Source organism: Poecilia reticulata, chromosome 18, assembly GCF_904066995.2.
Source record: "Poecilia reticulata chromosome 18, P_reticulata-male-v2, whole genome shotgun sequence".
In the NCBI taxonomy this organism is placed as follows: Eukaryota; Metazoa; Chordata; class Actinopteri; order Cyprinodontiformes; family Poeciliidae; genus Poecilia; species Poecilia reticulata.
In genome coordinates this window covers 14961738-14980446 of record NC_088847.1, presented here as the reverse complement: position 1 = coordinate 14980446, position 18709 = coordinate 14961738, and the positions used below count along the sequence as shown (strand labels likewise).

General features: G+C 40.1%; 2 protein-coding genes across 4 annotated transcripts in view; one reads left to right on the top strand and one right to left on the bottom strand.

Annotated features, from left to right (window-relative positions):
- The first annotated feature begins 9101 nt into the window (after positions 1 to 9101).
- Positions 9102 to 10879, top strand: LOC103480658 (fatty acid-binding protein, intestinal-like). The gene is made up of 4 exons (XM_008435687.3): positions 9102 to 9253; positions 9448 to 9620; positions 9754 to 9861; positions 10507 to 10879. Exons 1-4 carry the CDS (start codon positions 9187 to 9189, stop codon positions 10555 to 10557), a joined length of 399 nt encoding a protein of 132 aa, XP_008433909.1. The 5' UTR covers positions 9102 to 9186; the 3' UTR covers positions 10558 to 10879.
- A 5076-nt stretch (positions 10880 to 15955) lies between these two features.
- The window catches only part of LOC103480657 (RNA binding protein, mRNA processing factor), a 48145-nt gene continuing 45391 nt past the window's right edge, over positions 15956 to 18709 (bottom strand). For all 3 annotated transcript variants that reach the window (XM_008435686.3, XM_008435685.3, XM_008435684.3), the window contains one exon: positions 15956 to 18171. The gene's annotated coding sequence lies outside the window, so the exon portion shown is untranslated. The remainder of the gene's footprint in view (positions 18172 to 18709) is intronic.

Here is an 18709-nt window from a genome sequence, read left to right as displayed (position 1 = left end):
TCTCTCTCTCTCTCTCTCTCTCTCTCTCTCTCCCCTTACAAAAACCTAACGTTGAGTGGCATGGAGCTGTGGAAGATGAGAAAGGTACTCGAGCGACCTAAAGAGCGAGGGTCAAAGAAGCCTTCCTAAAAAAAAGTAAATGGAAAGAAAAAGTTTGTTCTTAACATTTTCTAACAAAACAACACTTTCAGCAATTGCAGATCGGCTAAGGTAACAAAGTGAGCAAAACATATGAAATGTGACAGCCAAGAAAGGGAAGAAACAAGCATCGGAAAGTTTGGAAAAAGACTGCAGCAGGGCAGCGGGCCTCCATCTTGCCTGCAGTCGTTAATTAGATCTAATCAACACCGCAGGGAAAAGTTACTGTCTAGAGTAATTAGCCAAAATGGAGCTGGTGTAATGGGAAACAAATGAACAACAACAGATAACCGTTAGCAGTGTGACTCCTACGGTCCCAGCAGGAGAGTTTCAGAGCAGCACTCTTCAGAGTTAGAGCTCCACTTCTTCTCCGGCTTCTGAAATATAAATCTTATGTATGTAGTTAGCCGTGTTTTTTGTTGTTTAGGATATCGGTCACATTCGCCGAGTTGGATAATTTCCCATGAAAGCACCATGCAGGTTTCCCCCTTCAACCCAAAGTCACCAGAGGTCATGAGAAATGTTGACTTAATCCTTTCCTCGTCCTCGCACTACTTCTGAGAGTCAGAACAAGGAGCAAAAAGGGGAAAAAGGGAACCTTTGTTTCTCCCACAGCAGTGTGAACAAAAGAGGTTGGGATTGGGGGGGTGGGGGGGGGGAAGCACACAAGCACCACCTGCAATTAAGAGCTTAAAGTTTGTCCTGCCAGAACAAAAGAAAACCCTCAGCGATTGAAGAGAGCAGAGGAAACATTAAGATTAGGTGGGAAGTACTACAAGAGGGAGATATATAGAGACATATAGATATATGAAAAAACAGACCTTGTGAGAAGGACGACGTTGGTCACAGAATATAACTTACACAATACCGGAGAATAGTCACCTTACACCTCATGAGTAATTGTGGAGGATTTGCTAACTAATGGCTACTGATGACAATTAGGAACTTAAATGTCGTGAGTTGGACTGGAGCACCAGAGTCTCACACTGTGAACAAACCTGCGTTTGTTTGTTTGTTCGTATGTTGCGTCAAAAGCCAGTAATGCGCACCTGCCATGGAGGAGCTGGTGTGACTAATGCAAAGCTCAAAACCTTTGACTGAAAATGGAACTGTTAAAGGAAAACTATTTATTTGGATATTTTGTTAGAATTGAATGTTTTCTACGCTTCGTTCTTTGAAGAACTGTTCTAATTCAGCCAAACTGGAGAGGCTCACAGCAAGGACGCTGTGTTTTAAAGTCACATCGCTGCATCTGAGGTGATGTTAGTTCTAGACTTTGACTAGGCCACTCGAAATATATATATTTTTTGGCATTCAGATGTAGACCCGGTGATGGGCTTTAAACCGTTGCCTCACTCCATAATACTCAAGTTTGGCAAAAAATAAAAGTTAAAAACAACTTTGTAACAGGTAAAAATTTTTGTACATTTTTTAAATCGGTCTGATGTTGAAAAATGCGCTGAATATTTCGACTTCATTCCAACAAAACTGGGTCAGATGTGCCAAGCGCAAATTCAAATCAACCAAAGACAATGTTGAGTGTAATCAACACCTCTTCAATCAAGCATGAGAGCAGGAATTATGTCTTCATATTCTACACTTACCGGCTGAACTCTGAGACTTTGGTTGGTGGTAAAGATGAAGTCTTTAAAGGATTCATTTTGAATAAAAATTACAGCAAAACCTTTTGACTTATTTCAAAACATTTATTTCGCTTTGTGAAAATTATTCCTAAAACAATAACAAAGTCGCATAAATCAAACACAGCAAAAATGGTGGCATATTTGTCAGAAAAACACAATTAGGACAATTAGGGGTTGAGCAGTAGAGTTGAGTGCCCAGACCCGAGGAACATGCTGTTGACTCTTGCTTGGTGCGATTTGTTGGGCTGGATGATTAAAATAAATTTTTGGTATTTTGGCTATTTGACTAATCTTTCATTTGATCAGCCTAAGTGTTGCCTGGCAGAGCCATATAGGCACATATAGGCACAAAAATTGACATTCCCCCCCATCCTGGTCACACACTGCTGTGGGACAGCATTCCATTTCCCCAACCAGCATTCGATGATCATTTGATAACACTTTTTGTGCGCTCAAATTTTGTGATGCAAAAACTAATCCCTCAATTACCTTACAGTCGAGAAATGAAGCCTTTTTAAGATCGTACAGTCTCCCAAACATCAAGGCTTTAAGTCTGGTCTCGGCTGCAGTCGCAATCCACTACCCGCATGTACAAGTGGTCCAGGACCACCATAACCGGCTTAAAAGGTGGTCTAACGTGTGTATTTTAACAAGCCATGTTGCAACTCTGTCATCCTGTTCTTTCAGTGCAGGCGCAGGCCGTCCCGTGAGTCTGGAGGCCCAAACTCACGGGGTGGCACCGCTTGGCGCCTGGTGCTGGATCATTTGCGAACCCACAGCGCGGCCATGCTGGTATCCGTCGGCGCTGGGGCATCCTGCAGCGGGTGGTGGCGGCGGAGGCATCAGCAGAAGCTGTAGGACGCAGGCCAAGCCAGGCATGTAATCCTTCCCTCAAGAGCAGCGACGCAAGCAGGAAAAATAAATATCAGAAGGTCGAACCTCTGAAAGGAGGAGATAGGGGAGAGGCTACGAAGGAAAGTAGCTTCTGTGTAGCAGCAACAATGGTATATTTCTACCACAGTGTAGATCGGTGTGGTTTGTGTTATGGAGTTGAGTGGGTTTAAAATGATGTAAAGCACAAAAACCTGCTTTTTCAGTTGCACAGATCACTTCGTTTGAGTGAATGGAAGGTAAGCTCCGTCTTTATTTGTGATGATGCATTAACACTGCTCTCATTTGCTCTCTCACAGCAGCCCCCTCTCGTCAAAGTGCTTCGGATCACTTTTTCCTAATTTGGATCAATTATCCCATTTCCCCCCACAACACTGTTTCTCTTTCAGCATAATGTCCTGGCTGTTTGTCAGCGCCGTGTCACGGGTCGGCTCTCTTCAGCGTTCGCGCTCGCTCTTGTCTCCGTGACTGAATGCTCGCTTTCTCTACTGTCTGAGGCTCATTTGAAATGCAAATATTGCCTCACCCCTGAGCCCCAATAATATTGACTTTCACTCACTCTCCAGGCACTCTGGGATATATTTAGCCGTGAATTGTTTTCTGTTTGTGATTCTTAGAGTAAGTGCTCGCTGTATGTGGGGATTTTATTTGACTGCAGGTGAGTTTTTCCGAGGCCTCAGACGCCGCGCTGTTCTTTTCTAAATGAGCGAATGTGAAAAGTGTTCACGAAATCGGATTTAAATTTAAGATTGACCTCTTTTTTTTTTCATCAATAGCTTTTCAGAACTTGACACAAGTACACATGAGAAACTATTATTGCGAGTAAATGCCGCAAATGTTTATGGTTTACTTTTAATTTACCCTCTGCAGGTTTTTAACGTGCAAGTGTTTATGATTTGCCTCTTACGTAATAATTCTGGATAAGATTTGTGACATAAAATGCACTGAAGTTTCCCGTAGGAAGTTCATTTAAATTCCATTCAGCTCATTTACATGAACCAATTTACCATCATGCCTTAAGGCGCTTTGGCAAAAACAAAACAAGAAAGAAAAAAACAAAACAAATCAATGTAATCCAATCATTCAGACAGACACCAGGTCATTATACACACACACGGGTTGATTCTAGCTATCAGAAAATGCGGTAAAGTTGAGATTATAACTCAATTTAATTTCAAAAGTTTTCTCTCCCAAGAAACCCAGCAGATTGTATCAACTTATTGACACGCAGCAGTTAGGATGCAAAGCACCTGCATTGCTTGTCCACAAGGTGGAGCGATGCATCTAAGGTTTCTGTCTAAATATTCCAGATAAAGAGACAGTGAGGGAAAATGGTTAAGTGTCACTCTGTGTGTGTACAGGTATCTTGTTTCAGCTGTATTTCTGGTTGCCTCTTTTTTTAAAATTAGCATTCACGCACTCTGTCATCAGTTCATTATTATAAAGTTATTGAGGAAGTTCTGTTGTTAGATTCCAGGGGTTTATAAGTCTTTACTCACAATGTGCTTTGTTTAAAAAGAAAAAATACATCTCCTCCTGTAAAGTTGTTTAGTTTTCAAACTTAAACCAAGCAATTTATTTAAAAGTTCCAACTTTTACTGATTGTTCATCAGTCCTCCTCCTTTTTGCCAGAGCATCTTGTGTTACAGCGCCCCCTGTTGCTTTTGTAGGAATTACTGCACTTTGAGAATTGTGTGCTTATTTATCTGAGTGGTGAGAAAAATACAACATACCAAATTGCAGAAAATAGACATGTTTTTATGTATAATATATTTAATTCATGAGGTTATTTAAGAAATAACCTTATGATTTTGGATTTTTCTAATCAAAATCCTCATGATCTACGTGTGACCACATCTTCATAAGTTTATTCAGATATGGTTGTATTTCAATGTAAATATAAATAAATCTCAGCTCTTCAGCAGCATATTGAAATATTATGTTTAAATAAATATGGGTTGTTTTTAGCAGGATTTTTCTTTGTGATGATGCAACATTTTTAGTTATAATTTGAGTTGAGCAGCATAAAAGTGATTGACTATGGGAAAAAATTTACGCCTTTTAGACTTTCATGTAGTTGTGTTACATTACGCAGACAATACATTGCATTGTATTGTATGTGACATATTAACCCAACACAGAACATATCTGTAAATGGAAGGAAAATGACACGTGGAAATCATTAAAAAAAAAAGTGTGCCACACATGTGAAGAGAGTCTCTAAAAAGCGTTTTTGAACTTTAGTCAAAAGTCCAACTTTAGGTCTAAACTTTGACTGGGCCATTATAATCCATACTTTTGCTTTGATCCATTCCATTTCATTGTAGCTCTGATCATATATTTATGGTCGCTATCCTGCTGAAAGATTAACATCGGACCCACTCTCCAGGGTTATGCAGCCTTTAACCGATTGTGTTCCAGGATTGTCCTGTATTTGGCTTCATCTGCATTCCCATGAACTATGACCCACTTCAGTGTCTCAGCTGAAGAACAGCTTCCCCATAGCATGATGCTGCTGCCCGCCATGTTTCACGGTTGAATAGTGTGTTTACTATGATTTGCGGTGTTAGTTTTCCTCCACACACAGAGTTTAGTATACAGGGCCAACACATTTATATTTATCTTTCCTTGGCCAGAGGAACTTCAGCCTGCTTGCCATTGCTTGGACAAACAGGAAGATCTTGCAGCTTGTTTCGGTCACACGTTCTGCGCATTTTTTTTTTCTTTTTTAAAAAAAATACAGTTAACATATTTTGATATCTTTCTCCCTGACCCGCCTGCTGTGTTCCTTGATCTTCATAATGCTATTTGCTCACTAACAAAGCCTCTGTGGCCTTTATGGAACAGCTGCATTTATAAGGGGATTAAATTGCACACAGATTGAATTTACTAACGAGGTGACAAGTTTAATTTCTTTTGTAATATTGTACAGGAAGCTGAATGCAAGTGAAAACCAGATTTTTATTCGCAAACCTTGAAAAAAAAGCACACATAACTTTTACATCATAATTTTGCTGTTCGGTCAAATAAAATCCCATAAAAATATAGTTGTATTATTAAAAAAAAGTTTTAAAAAGTTAGGAAACTCTTAAGTAGACTTTTAATGAGCCTCTTATAGAGATTCAGGATTGAGGTTATATAAGCATCAGATTTAGTATTTTAATGGGGTGTTATGATTATTAACTGCAATATGACGCAAGAATTATTAACCAATATATATTTATATATTTTTAATCAACATAATTGGTGACTGTTTTATCAGCATCAAATTGTAAAACCAACCAATGCTCTGGTGACATGCTGATAAGAAACACCATGGTGAAAGTTTTAATGGAACGGAAAACAGGTGTGGTTTTTATATCAATAAAACATTTATTGCACGTCAGACAACTTTATTATGCACCATTGAGAACCAACTGTATTATGGCACCTGTATGCACTGATTAACTTAATCAAACTCAAAGTACATGCTGTCTTACTGAAAGCAGTAAAAGGGATTATATAGAAGAGACACAACTACAATCAAACGCTGCCTTGTTATCTTTTAGCATTTAGACTCAGATAAATTACAAATTATTCCCTTTTTTATTGCCAGTTGTTAGCATGTTAGCTTATTGTAGCATGATTGCGTTTGTGTTAGCTTAGCTTACAGTTTTGGATGCAGCCCAGAAACAAGGGTAGCATGCTAAGTGTATTTATTGCTCTATGCTTCATGCAGCCTGAGAAGTTCAGGAGCCTCACTGAAAGAACTTCTTACTATTGGAGCGGCATGGCAGGAAGTGCTAGAAGTTTTGAAACGACAACTTTTTAAAACCTGTGCAAAGTAGCTAACACTAAAGAATATCTGGCTCTATTATAAAGAACACCGGTCAAGCTTTTTCTCAGGTCTAACAGTCTCTTCACATTTAGCTTCATGCCTCAAATTATTTTAAATGTAAATATAATCTCCCTTTTTTTTTTTTAGGTGTGAACATTGAAATAAGTCTTTTTGTCCATAATCCAACATTCTAGCTCTTGAGGCCACAGCTTTTCCTCTCAGGAATGCAGATACAATATAGGGCCTCATTGTCCAGAGACGTGAGCGGAATGACAATATCATTAGGGACAATACGGGTAATGTTGCTGTTTTTTCTGGCATGCTTAATCTCATTTAACTGAATATCTAATGGCCCCTTCCTCTGTGAAAAGCGTAACAGAAAAAAAGAAATGGCACTCTGCGTAGCATGTTTGCCGGTTGTTTATCAGACTGCTTAAGATTATTTGTTCTCTCAGACAATGATATTTGACTCTTATGGCACTAATTCAGTCACATCATAGTACATTTTGAAGACTGCCAATACATTTCTTTGTGAATAAATAAATATGTTAAAGTTTATTTATCATAAAGATTAAAATCTTGTGAATTACATAACAAATTGCAAAAATTTTGAAAATTTATATTGGAGCCTCATCTATTCTTGGAGTATTTGAGATAATGCAACAGCTCTGTAGTTTACTACTAAACATATATGGTCTCAGAAAGACTAAAAATGAACTTTATGGTCATGCTCTTCAAAGGTGAAAAAATCTTGAGCAACCATCAGTTCTTAACATTTTGTTGGAATCGAGATTTGAACTATACAGCCAAAGATCCAGCAGACAGATTTACATCAAAACACATTTTCATAATTTTACCAGATGCTCACCACCCAACCTGACTCAGTGTAAAGCTGTGTTTTCAAGTATGTAGCTGCACAGCTGATAGACAAAAATCGCTGAAGGCTTGTTTCTGTATTTAAAAATCAAGAGAGCTCAATACAATTTCAGTTCAGACACTTCAAATTTCCATTTTATAATAATAATATTCAACAGTCATGTAACATTTTTTCAGCCATCTCATCTCTTTTGTGGTGGCCTCTCACTTAAAACGCCTAAAAAAGAAAATGTTTGTAAGAAAAAAAGCCACCACTGTCAATGGACAACCAGATTCCTGAATGACCGGCGGCAACAGGTGAAGCTGGGGAGCATCAGTACCAGGTGGGTGTTCTCTCCCCACTCCATTTTACCCAAATGCCTGCACCTCAGAGTCATCTGCAAACTGGTCATTGTCCAAGATCACTGATCTGATCTCAGGCAGTGATGAGTCTGCAAACAGACAGGAGGTGGAGTCACTGGTGCAGTCAGAACCACCAGGAGGTCAAACCACTGAAGACTGTGGAGAGGGACCGTTGACTTCTGGCAAACAACCACCACACTGCCTCCCCTCATCATCCTCAACAACACTGTGTCTACTGTGGATCCCTTACAGTTCCTAGGACTCATCCATATCAGTCTTCGCATGCAGATACTGTTCGTAAGGCGGCGCGACAGAGACTGTAGCTTCTGCTGCAGCTCAAGAAGTGCAACCCACAAATGGAGCTGCTGGTCATCCTCTGTTCGTCCATCACCATGAGGTTTGGCTCACTCACAAAACACGACAGGATAAAACTGCAATGAACAATTAAATCGCCAAGAGGATAATGTGGGCTGATCTTCCCTCAGTCCAGAACTTGAACAAGTCTGTGGTCAGAAAAAAAGGAAGCTAAAATCTGTGCAAACCCCACACATCCTGGACACTAAGTGTTCGGACTTTTACCTTCAGGTTGGCACTATGGAGTACTACATGTATTTCCTACTATCTGTTCAAAACAATGAACAACTTTAAGCCAAGAAAGTCAGCTACCGTCAGCTGGTTCGGATATTCTACACAACTTTCCACGTTTTGTGGTGGGAAGTTGATGCGATACCCTGAAGTAACTCCAGGTGGTTTATTTTAAGCAACGGAATGTTTGAAGTGAAAACAAGCATTAGGTGTTTAAAGTACAAACAGGTTAACATGGGGAGGAAAGTACCCAGACTAGTTACTCTGTCTGGTGTCAAAGTTGTTTGCCAACAGCTTTCCGTCCCCAAACAGCCGCACTCGGATACCTCTCACCATCTTACGATCTAATTAATCTAAATAAATAGAAACCATCCAGCATCGTGCACTATATAATGTTGTTTTTGTGCTCGCTGCGACACCAGAGAATCTCAGGCTGTCACTATCAATCAGTCATTTTCATGCACGGCACAAACTCACCGGACAAAGAAAAGCCTGAGTGAGGGACAGAGAGGGACTCAGCTGAGTGACTGCCACTGGCAGCCAAACAAACAGCTCGCGCTTTTGTCTTTCCCTCCCTCCTCTCCCCCTCCCGCAGAACAGTGCAACAGTGTTCGACTGTGCCAGATTCACAGAAGGGAGGGGCCCTGTGCTCATTTATGAGCCCTTCCTCGAGGTCGCGCAGCAATCACCCTACATTTGAATGGCCACATCAGCAGACAGATAATCAGTGAGATAAAGGACGGCATCCTCCATGCCAGCTCGGTGAGGGTGAGAGTGGAGGGTGGGGGCTGACAGGGACGTGGGGGAGGGGGTGGGTATAAATGAGGGCCAGTGGGCATTCTCAGTCACACGGTTGTCCCCGGTGCCTTGTGACCAGGAGAGAAGCTTGCAGCCATGGCTTTCAATGGGACCTGGAAGGTTGACCGCAATGAGAACTACGACAAGTTCATGGAGCAGCTGGGTGAGTCGGTCAAATCAGGAGCAACCTGAAGGCGCTTCAGGTTGCATAACAGTTCTGTTTTTTTTAGTTTTTGTTTTTTTAAATGATGTGACCTGCGTGAGGGTTAAGACTACAAGATGCACAGAAGGTTCCAACAGGTTTGCTACTTGACTTCGTTTTGAATTTAAAAACATGCATTTTTGAACATCCTCCAGGCGTCAACGTGGTGAAGCGCAAGCTGGGCGAGCACGACAACCTGAAGCTCGTTATCGAGCAAACCGGGGACAAGTTCCACATCAAAGAGTCCAGCACGTTCCGCACCAAAGAGATCGACTTCACCCTGGGCGTCCAGTTTGACTACTCCATGGCCGATGGAACCGACCTCACAGTGAGTGACGACAAATGGCTTGAATGCAACAAAATCAACAGGAAAATAATTTTAAAAAATGCATATAACAACAGGCTTAAAATCCTTATAGAGGTTAAAAATTCATCTCTTTTTTTTTCTTTATTTTTACCAGGGTACTTGGGTGCTAGAGGGTGATACCCTGAAAGGGACTTTCAACAGGAAAGACAACAACAAGGTCCTGACCACCACAAGATCACTGGTCGGAGGAGAGCTTGTGCAGGTCAGTGCCACCCTGAAGTGAAAGATGGAGCCGCCCAGCTGCATTTGCAAAACTAAACCGGATCTTTTTTCTTCATACATGCAGCAAAGTGGATCTCCAAATTTCATGCTTGCACAAGGCCCACCATAGGGGCATCAAGAGTGAAGCGGGCCCATTTGTAAATCTGCTGCCATCTCATAGCTAAACACTGTCATATGCATGATATATTTTGTCAAGTTGTATTAGGATGAGGGTCATTTTAAAGATTTCCCGCGGCTCCCCTTTGCGTTTGTTTGCAAGCTGCCAATATTCGGCCTGCTTTTAAACTAGATGCACCGCTTTCTGAAAACTGAAAAAGCTACATTCAAGAATCTCTGCCGAAGTTTTTGCTTGAAAACTTGATACAGTTTATTTGATAAATTGTATCTTTGAAGGTTGCCAGTACCAAACAATCTTATCCTCTCTTTCTTGAGGCGCTCAGGGCCTCACATCAAAGCACTAAGTCTGAACTTTATCGTCTGCTTGTAGCAAACGGGAAGATCGGCTAGTGCATAAAACTGTTTTATGCAACGGTTTTTATGCAGCCGTCCGTATAAAACAAATTTCATGACTGCAGATTTTGTCATGCAATGTCTCCATTCACCTGAACTTTGTCTATATTTGCAGAGTTACAACTACGAAGGCGTGGATGCAAAGAGGATTTTCAAGAAGCAGTAACCAGGATCTGGCTGTTCATACTTTTACTTTTATATAGCTCACACAACTTTTTTTTTTTTTTTTCCTTCTTAACAGTAAAGAACAACCAACCCTAAGGTGTATTCTCAATTCATTTATTTTATCTACCTGAACATGTTTTTATACATATGTACAAATGCCTTTGGGGATGAATCATGAATCATGTAACGGTGAAACAATAAACAGAAAGGTGTCGCCCCCTGATTGACAACTGATGACCTTGACAGACACATTTTTGTACTCTGCGTCCAGTTCTCAGGCCAGGAGGTCAGGAAGTCTAAATAAAGGGAGCTAAAAGAGCTGATCCAACTGCAAAGTGTCCCTTTTTTTAATTCTCAATTATCTCAATTACTGTGAATAACATCCAGCTGAACTCAGGAGGAAACACAACTAGGACAGAATCGCAGCGCCATTTTGATGTCTTAGAAGAAACAATAAAAGATTTATGGTTTTTCATGGCGTAAAGCGACGTAAGCTGGATGTGCTGCTTTCATTTGACAACAGACATGTTCAATAAAACTTTACACATGCCATTAACACTGAGAAATGTTTGCGGGTTTTTAGAAATAAAGCTAGCCGATGAACTCTGATAACTCTTGACGTCATCGAGATAAAAGGAAGATTAAAAAAAAAAAACAGAGGATGGTGATGAAACTATCGTGTTTACATACAACATGAGGCCGTTGAGATACGTTTCATACAACTTAACCCACAAACCTTCAAAGACCAGAAAGTTAATCTGCAGTTAGATTGAAGGAAAACAGCCCAATTTGCTGTAATGTTTGCTCTCCGTGTTGCAATGTTTGCCTTTTTAACTCTTTGTTTTAAATTTGAGGTAATCCGTGTGGATTGCATCACAGGGGGAGTGACCTACACTTGCAAATCCCGTGCCAATTATGATAGCGGGCTGTTATTTTTATTATTATTACTAAGCACAAAGATCACCTCTTCATAATTACATTTTTATGAGCATCTCAGTGTTTTTTATCTTTATGATAGGGAGGATAGAGGAGCTAATATTGCTTTGTTACCGCACTCCAGAGTCTGATTCGAGGTGACTCACCCAGTGTGTAGAATGACTGTGGTGTGATGTTATTGAGATATCATGTGTTTGCCTGTAAGGAAATAAGTGCTCTTTTAAAAATGAGGGCTTTTTTATTTTATCACATGAAGCTTTAGTGGTGGAACATGAAACAAAGCTGCTCATTCTGTGGGTAAAAAAAACCCTCAACAACAACAACTATGTTGTCTTTTGGCCATGAGAAAGCAAAAATAAAATGACTCAATGTGCAATAAGCACTGTTGACCACAAGAGGGTAACGTGTGCTCATTTTATATCAGATTTGCGATTCAAACATAAAATATAGCGTCATGGTGAAAGGACTTAGTAGTGACACACTTAAGCTTCTCTGAGGACTGTTCAGATTTGTTTTAGGTAGCTAACTAGTCAGATCGAAAAGAGCGTAACTAGTTTGATATTTATTTTATGACACCTGTTTTGACTTGACTGTGTCCAGTGTCTCCTCACGCAGACCGTCTGTGCCACCAGTGCAGGGCTTGGTCAACGTTAGCAGGAATTTGAGCACGGATCCTTTCCACCATGGTTTTGTTACAAGAAGGGCAGGTCCTTGATGTTTTTTTGTTTTTTTCTCTCTGGCTTTGAAAAACCTCAAGGCTCGATACACAGCATGCCAAATGGACCGGCAGAACTTATAAAGAAGAAATTTGAGGACAATGAGTTCTGACTCTTCAGATAAATCTGTAGTGTTTGTCTTTAAAAATGCTTTAAATACTTGAATAGTTCTTCACAACAGAGTAGAAAAGTCGGAATGCAAAGACATTGATGCATAAATGAAAAGGTTGAGACTGAAATCACAAAATGTACTTCTTATTCAAAATGTCCGCTAACTACAGCTATATCTGTGAGGCTAGTTTTGCATGAATTATCGCATCAAGGAAGCATGGCGCGGAGATCAGCCTGTGGTCCAGGTGGATTTGCAGCTTTCTGCTAGTCTGCATCACTGGCTTTGGTGTCTCTCCTCCCTATCAAGGGCACTGCCTTCATCTTAACATAACATTGCTTTACTTAGAAATACTTTCTGTTGCCCTTGTGCAGTTTGATGAGAAACTGGATTTTTTGGGGTTTTATAAGCTTTAATGAATGAATCTCTGAGCTTACATTTTTTTTCAGTTCGATAACTGAAAAAAAAAATTTATATTTACATTCTAATTTATTAACATCATCGTCCAAACGCATCTGACAACTGACAGGCAGTAATGGTACGATCATCCCTACGTACAGCATCGATCTATCACGGCTCGCGCCCTGAGCGCCAACATCAATCATGGCGGGTGAGTCTGCCACATGTTGAGCTGACCGGGCAGAGAGAGCGATCAATTATCGGAGGGACCTCAACATAGTCTGTGAAATTTCCTTGCTAAAATATTCAGACTCAGTTAGTCTAAATGTTTCAGAAACTGAATATATTGGAGCAGTTCCACACCCCTATAATGCTTTTCTTATCGCCGTAATTAGTGCGTCACCATTGTTGGTGTTGGCACTTTGTAGATGGAGTCTGTAATTCCCTAAGATAACCAGTGAGGGGCGCTGCTGGACTCCTGAATTTCCATTGAAAAGGTTCTCTGGGTACATGATGTCATTCTGAGTCAAGCTAGCTATCATGTGACACACACCATGTTTACACAGACACGCACAGTACGCTTGCTGGATATCAGTGTAGATTATTAATAAAATATCTTTGTGTAATTATCTGGAATCTGGTGAAGCAGACTGAAGCAGCATGGAATCTGTGGGAAAAGGGAATGTCGTGGGAGACTTTAGTGTTTTGATTGCTGAGGACCTGAGGGCCCTTAGGCCCACCGCAGGGAGCTGGAAGCTGCGGCCGAGTGCGAAGCAGGGGGCAAACAGAAGGTGGACGGAGGAAAAGACACGCAGAACAAGGCGTAGATTTAGTGGGGGGGCAAACTTTTCCTCCTTCACTCATCTTCACTTTGTTTAACAAACGCAGAGAAACCGTAAGCGTCGGAGGGAGAGTCAGAGGTTTGGGGTGAGGAAGTGCTTCTCGGTAGCCCGGCGCCGCATTTTGACCAATCAGTGTTCAGATAATGACTGTGCAGAGACGCATCCAAGCTGTGAAATGATGACTTGGAAGTTAGTCAGCGATGAGTACAGCGTCAAGTCTCATGCATTTTAGCTGCGAGTATCTGGAGCTACTCTGTGGCAAAGGTTATCGGCTTCTGTTTGACTAATGTAACAATGGCAGTAACTTGTTACAGTGAGAACTGCTGGTTGAGGCATGCAGAAAATACCAACAAGCAAAGAAAACAAGGGTGCAAACAAAATGAAAACAGCATTAAAACAATTATCTACAGTTTCAGGAAGGGTGAGCTGTCCTACTGTAAGAGGCCACAGTGATCAGAAGACACAATTCCCATGACAGAGTGAAGCTTGGTTGCAGTGGCGCAACTACACATTATTCAGGTGGATGCGAAAGCATAAATCGGCAGAGCGCTGCCCACAAGTTTCACACTCCTCAGCTGACTTGCCTTCACCCCTCGCGTCATTTGTCCCTGAGGCAAGTAAGTGCATGCACATTCCCATTGACGGTGCTTTCAGTAATGCGTAGCAGTCACTATGGGGATCTGATTAGTGACAACTTTCAACCAGCTTTAACATTTTCAACAATTAAAGCTGTATTAGCTTATTCTTTGACTCCACGGGTCAAGCCTCTTCAACTAGCCAAGGCCACTCACGGAGTCCATTGCTCCCTCCTTTGACCACTTTGACTTGGACCCAGAACGTTTAGTCGGAGCTGCAATTTTAAAGATGCCATGATCCTCTTAACCATCACAGTTTTGGCTCTTGGCAAACGTAAGACATTAACATGGCTAAGTTCATTTCTTCACTGTTAATTCATGTGTGTCAGATTGAACCAGTCAGTGTGACTGTTTTTATTTCTTTGTGCTGTTTAACAGCTGACACATTTGTGACTAGCATGAACAAATTGTAACATATTGTTTATATATTTTTTTTTTTCAGAGATCCAATATTTATCAGTAAATACTGGTACAGGAAATACAAAAACAACCCAGAGAGCAAATTTTAGCCAACAAGTGCTGCTTTTACGTTTCTCCTTGTGTCTTTTGTTTGACATTCCTCTGTTGGAAGACAGACACTTTAAAGGCATCGCAAACAAGTCTTTAATGAACTCCTTAAAGGGGAGGAACGTCGCGCTAATGTGTTGCAAGTTGGGTTTTATGACTGCATGAATATTCCTCCCTGCTCACAAGGCACTTTTATCCAACACTTTTCTCCTCCATGACAACGTGTGAACGCCCCTCAGATGTGTGTTAGTGTGTGTGCGTGCCATGTGAGAAGCTGCTATATGCTGCCTGACAGATGAGAGCTGAGACAGTATGGAGGGAAAGTAAATTGGCTTTGGCCTCTGTCTCAGGTGTAGCCAGCTCCTGGGTTTGCCAGGCTATTCTTATAGAGGGCAGGGAGAGGTCTCCAGCTCCCCTGGTGCAAAAACCACTTTATAGTATCCCACATCATGTTTTGATGGAGGGTTGGGGGGTGGTGGGGGTCATCCAATGACAAGTGTGAAAGAGGGAAAATGGAAATGGCACCATGTGCAGGTGGATTTCTAAAATGGGCAAACGGCGTCCTCTAATTTTCTCCAGCAGGCCGTCTTCTCTTTTATGTTCATTTATTTCTGTTTGCAGTCTGGACAATATCATCTTTCACTAGATCACATCAGATATATTAAATCAATAGTTTTACAAATTTGTATAATAGATTTTTTTATCCCTTCTTTCACTACACAGTTCTTTAAGTGTGTGACATTTTGCCCTTTTAGTCTTACTTTTTTTAATGGAGAACCTTTCCATTACTACGTTATAATGTGCTATTTTTGTACTTTTCAGTAGCAAAAAAGGCCTAATTGAGAGGCAACAGTTACTTTGTAACATTATGTCGTGCCTCTTATCAAATACATCTAAATGTGTTCTTTTGTCATTCACCTGCACGAACAAAAACAAAGTCGGAATATTCAAAAATTTGTCCCCACTTGCTTGACGTTAGTTTCGTTTGTGATGTCGTCAATAAATAATCAAATCAAAATAAGTTCTCCTGTTTTTGGGGGATTTTTTTTGTACAATCCTGAACGGGGAAATCCGCCCTTCATAGCCCAGCAGTGTTTTTTATTTTATTTCTGTCTACGTTTATTAGAGGGGGACATAAAAGTATCTTAAAGTGAAAACATTTGCGATGCCTTCAGCTATATCCTCTATTTGAACAAAAGAGTCTGAACAATCTTTTTTTACCCAATTTTAAGATAAATAAACATCAGTCACGACAGCAGCTTTAATGTCAATCTTTAATGGCAGATGGACCGAAATGTCTTCATTTAACCTATTCATAAAAACGGCTCCATTTGATCACCTTTTTTTTTTCTGTGTGTGTTTCAAACCAACAAATTTCTGCAACTCACTGAGGTCAAATTCCTCCTCACAGTGGCTAAAATACATAAATATCAACAGCACTGTAAGCATTAAGAAAAAGAACAAACATGCCGTGAGCATGCACAATACACAGCTACACACACTGAACCAAGCAAAGAAACATCTTTCATTAGCAGAGGGATCGTCTCATCAACCTCCAGGACAACTTATGTACCATAAGGCTGGAAAAACATGAAAAGATCTATTTGTTCTCCGACTTTCACAGTGAATTTATAGGAGTATTCACATATCAAACACAGATTGTTTCCAATCAGACAGCTACAAACCAAAAGAAGCCCTAGAAAAATGATCAAATGATTATACAATTGAACTTACAATAATACTTACAGTGAATCATACAATAGGCATCTTCTATGATCTTTTAAAAGAAAAAAAAAGAAAAACTTACACACACTTTTTTTTATAAATACTTGTTCTAATAAATTTGGCTCCACACTTGGTTTAAAATTGTAAAAGCAAAAAAAAAAAGAAAAGGTCTTCATGTACTCAGGTGATATGGTCCACCGTTATATGATGCATATTATTATTATTATTATTACTCAACATGAAGAAACACTGAGAAATGTACATGACTCAACTCGTCCTAGATGGTTTCACACATCTGGGTTTAAAGATTACAGGGAGTATTGTTTACTTCTTACAGCGTTTCAGTGTTTTTTTTTTCTTCTTCTTCTTCTTTAGCGCCACATCAGTACATGTGACTTTATCAGAAAAGTACAAGAATCGAGTACAAGGGACAAGGATCATAATTTTGTCATTAAAAATGTCACAGAAACATGATCAGTTCATGATATGTTGCACAGCAGATGTTATTGCAGAGAGACACCAGATTAGAAATTATATTCTCCCCCCTCAACCCCCTCATCTCGATCATTAATATGCAAATGCAAACTCGACAAAAGCAAGTTGAATCACGCAGGCTTCCTAAAAATAGACAAAAGAGACAAATCGCTTAAAGTGAAAATTCTTTCAGATGCTGAAGGACTCTTTGGAGTGACACCAAGAGGGACATGCAGCAAAAATAATATCTTACTTCATAAGAAAAATATCAGACCGAGGACTACAAAGCAGTCAGACATTGAATTCTAAATAGCACACCAGTGTAAGTAAGAAAAAAGAAAAAAAAAAAAAGCCTTTGGTCTTTTTGTTTCTCTGTACTTATCTGTTGTCCTTTTGCTACAAAATGAAGGAGCAGATTTCTAATAATAGTGGAGTTGAGTTTGCCAGTCGTTGCCGTCTCTGGGGTCACTTTTTTTTTTACTTTCACCGGCGATGGCTTTAATCCTGTCGATGCCTCCACTAGCACATCTGATTATGACAGCCTACAGGGCAAAAAAAAAAGGACTTCTGATTTAACTCGGCTCAAAAAAAAAAAAAAAAGAAAAGAAAAAAACAGCAAACCAAAATCCACAGATTTATGTAGAAAAGACAAGGAGGCAAACTGATATGACTGCTTTGGTATGGAAGGACAACTTGTAATTTTTTTAATAAATGGCACAAAACACAAAAAAAAGGCAAAAAAAAAAAAAATCAAAAGGTATGACAATTTCTCATACACAACATGAACCGATCAAAACATTTCAACATTGTCTTGATTACAAAAATACTTTTTTTGTACTTCTTTAAAATATCTAAAAATGTACAGCATTGTTGTTTTTTATTTTCGATTTTTTATTTTTTTTTTTGCAAAGTCATGCTTCGACATGTATTTATTATAATAACATTGATATGAATGATATACAGAATAGTAATAATTCTAGTATTATAACAACATTACTCGATAGCACTTTGGCCACACTTCCATGGATCTCCTCCTGCGGTCTTTCTTTCTTTCTTCCCGTATGTGACGCCATAGGGAAAACGGGGACCGTTTCCATCGCACGAGTCAGAGGAGGTGTAGCCAAAGTGCTGCCTCTAAAAGCTCGAGTATGTAACAGTATAAAAAAATCTAATAGAGTTGCAAAGACTTCGGGAAGAGGGTTGGGACGGGCGCTTGATGTGTGATGGAGGCTGGGGTCTAGTATGTCCTGAAGCCCAAAAGGCTGCTGCTGCCTAAGGGAGAAAAATACAAAAGGAAGATAGGGCTGTACAGGATTCTGCACATCGCAGCTTAAACACTAATGAAAACACAAGGGGACCATGCAGAGCTGAATGACACACACCGATTCTAAATAAAACCCCATGAAATCTCATATAAAAGGAGACACTGTAATAAAGACACATGCCCTCAAGTCCCGTCTTGGACTCCCCCTCAATCTCTAATACTCGGCCTTTGTGTCTGCAAAACCACACAAATTTTCATCTGAAATACAGTCACGGCATAAAGATAGAAATATCTCTATAAAATCTGGGCAGCGATTTGGAGAAAGTTCTCACACCCATTGAATCGCCATCCTGCTCCAAACGCAGTCTTGGACGTATTTTATTGGAATTTTATGCGATAACCCAAGACAAGCTTAGAGTGCATGTAGAATCTCTGTGAACATCGTTTTTTTTTTTTTCAGCCTTGCCACAATTTCTCAATGGCATTTGGGTCTAAACTTTGACTAGGCCATTCTGCTATATGTAAATAATCTTATTGTGGCTCTGC

Bases quoted from the DNA above. Each gene is read 5' to 3' on its own strand.
- LOC103480658 (XM_008435687.3), top strand. From the start codon at position 9,187: ATGGCTTTCAATGGGACCTGGAAGGTTGACCGCAATGAGAACTACGAC. The intron at 9,621-9,753 runs GTGAGTGACGAC...TATTTTTACCAG, and splicing joins CCGATGGAACCGACCTCACA to GGTACTTGGGTGCTAGAGGG. The intron at 9,862-10,506 runs GTCAGTGCCACC...CTATATTTGCAG, and splicing joins TCGGAGGAGAGCTTGTGCAG to AGTTACAACTACGAAGGCGT.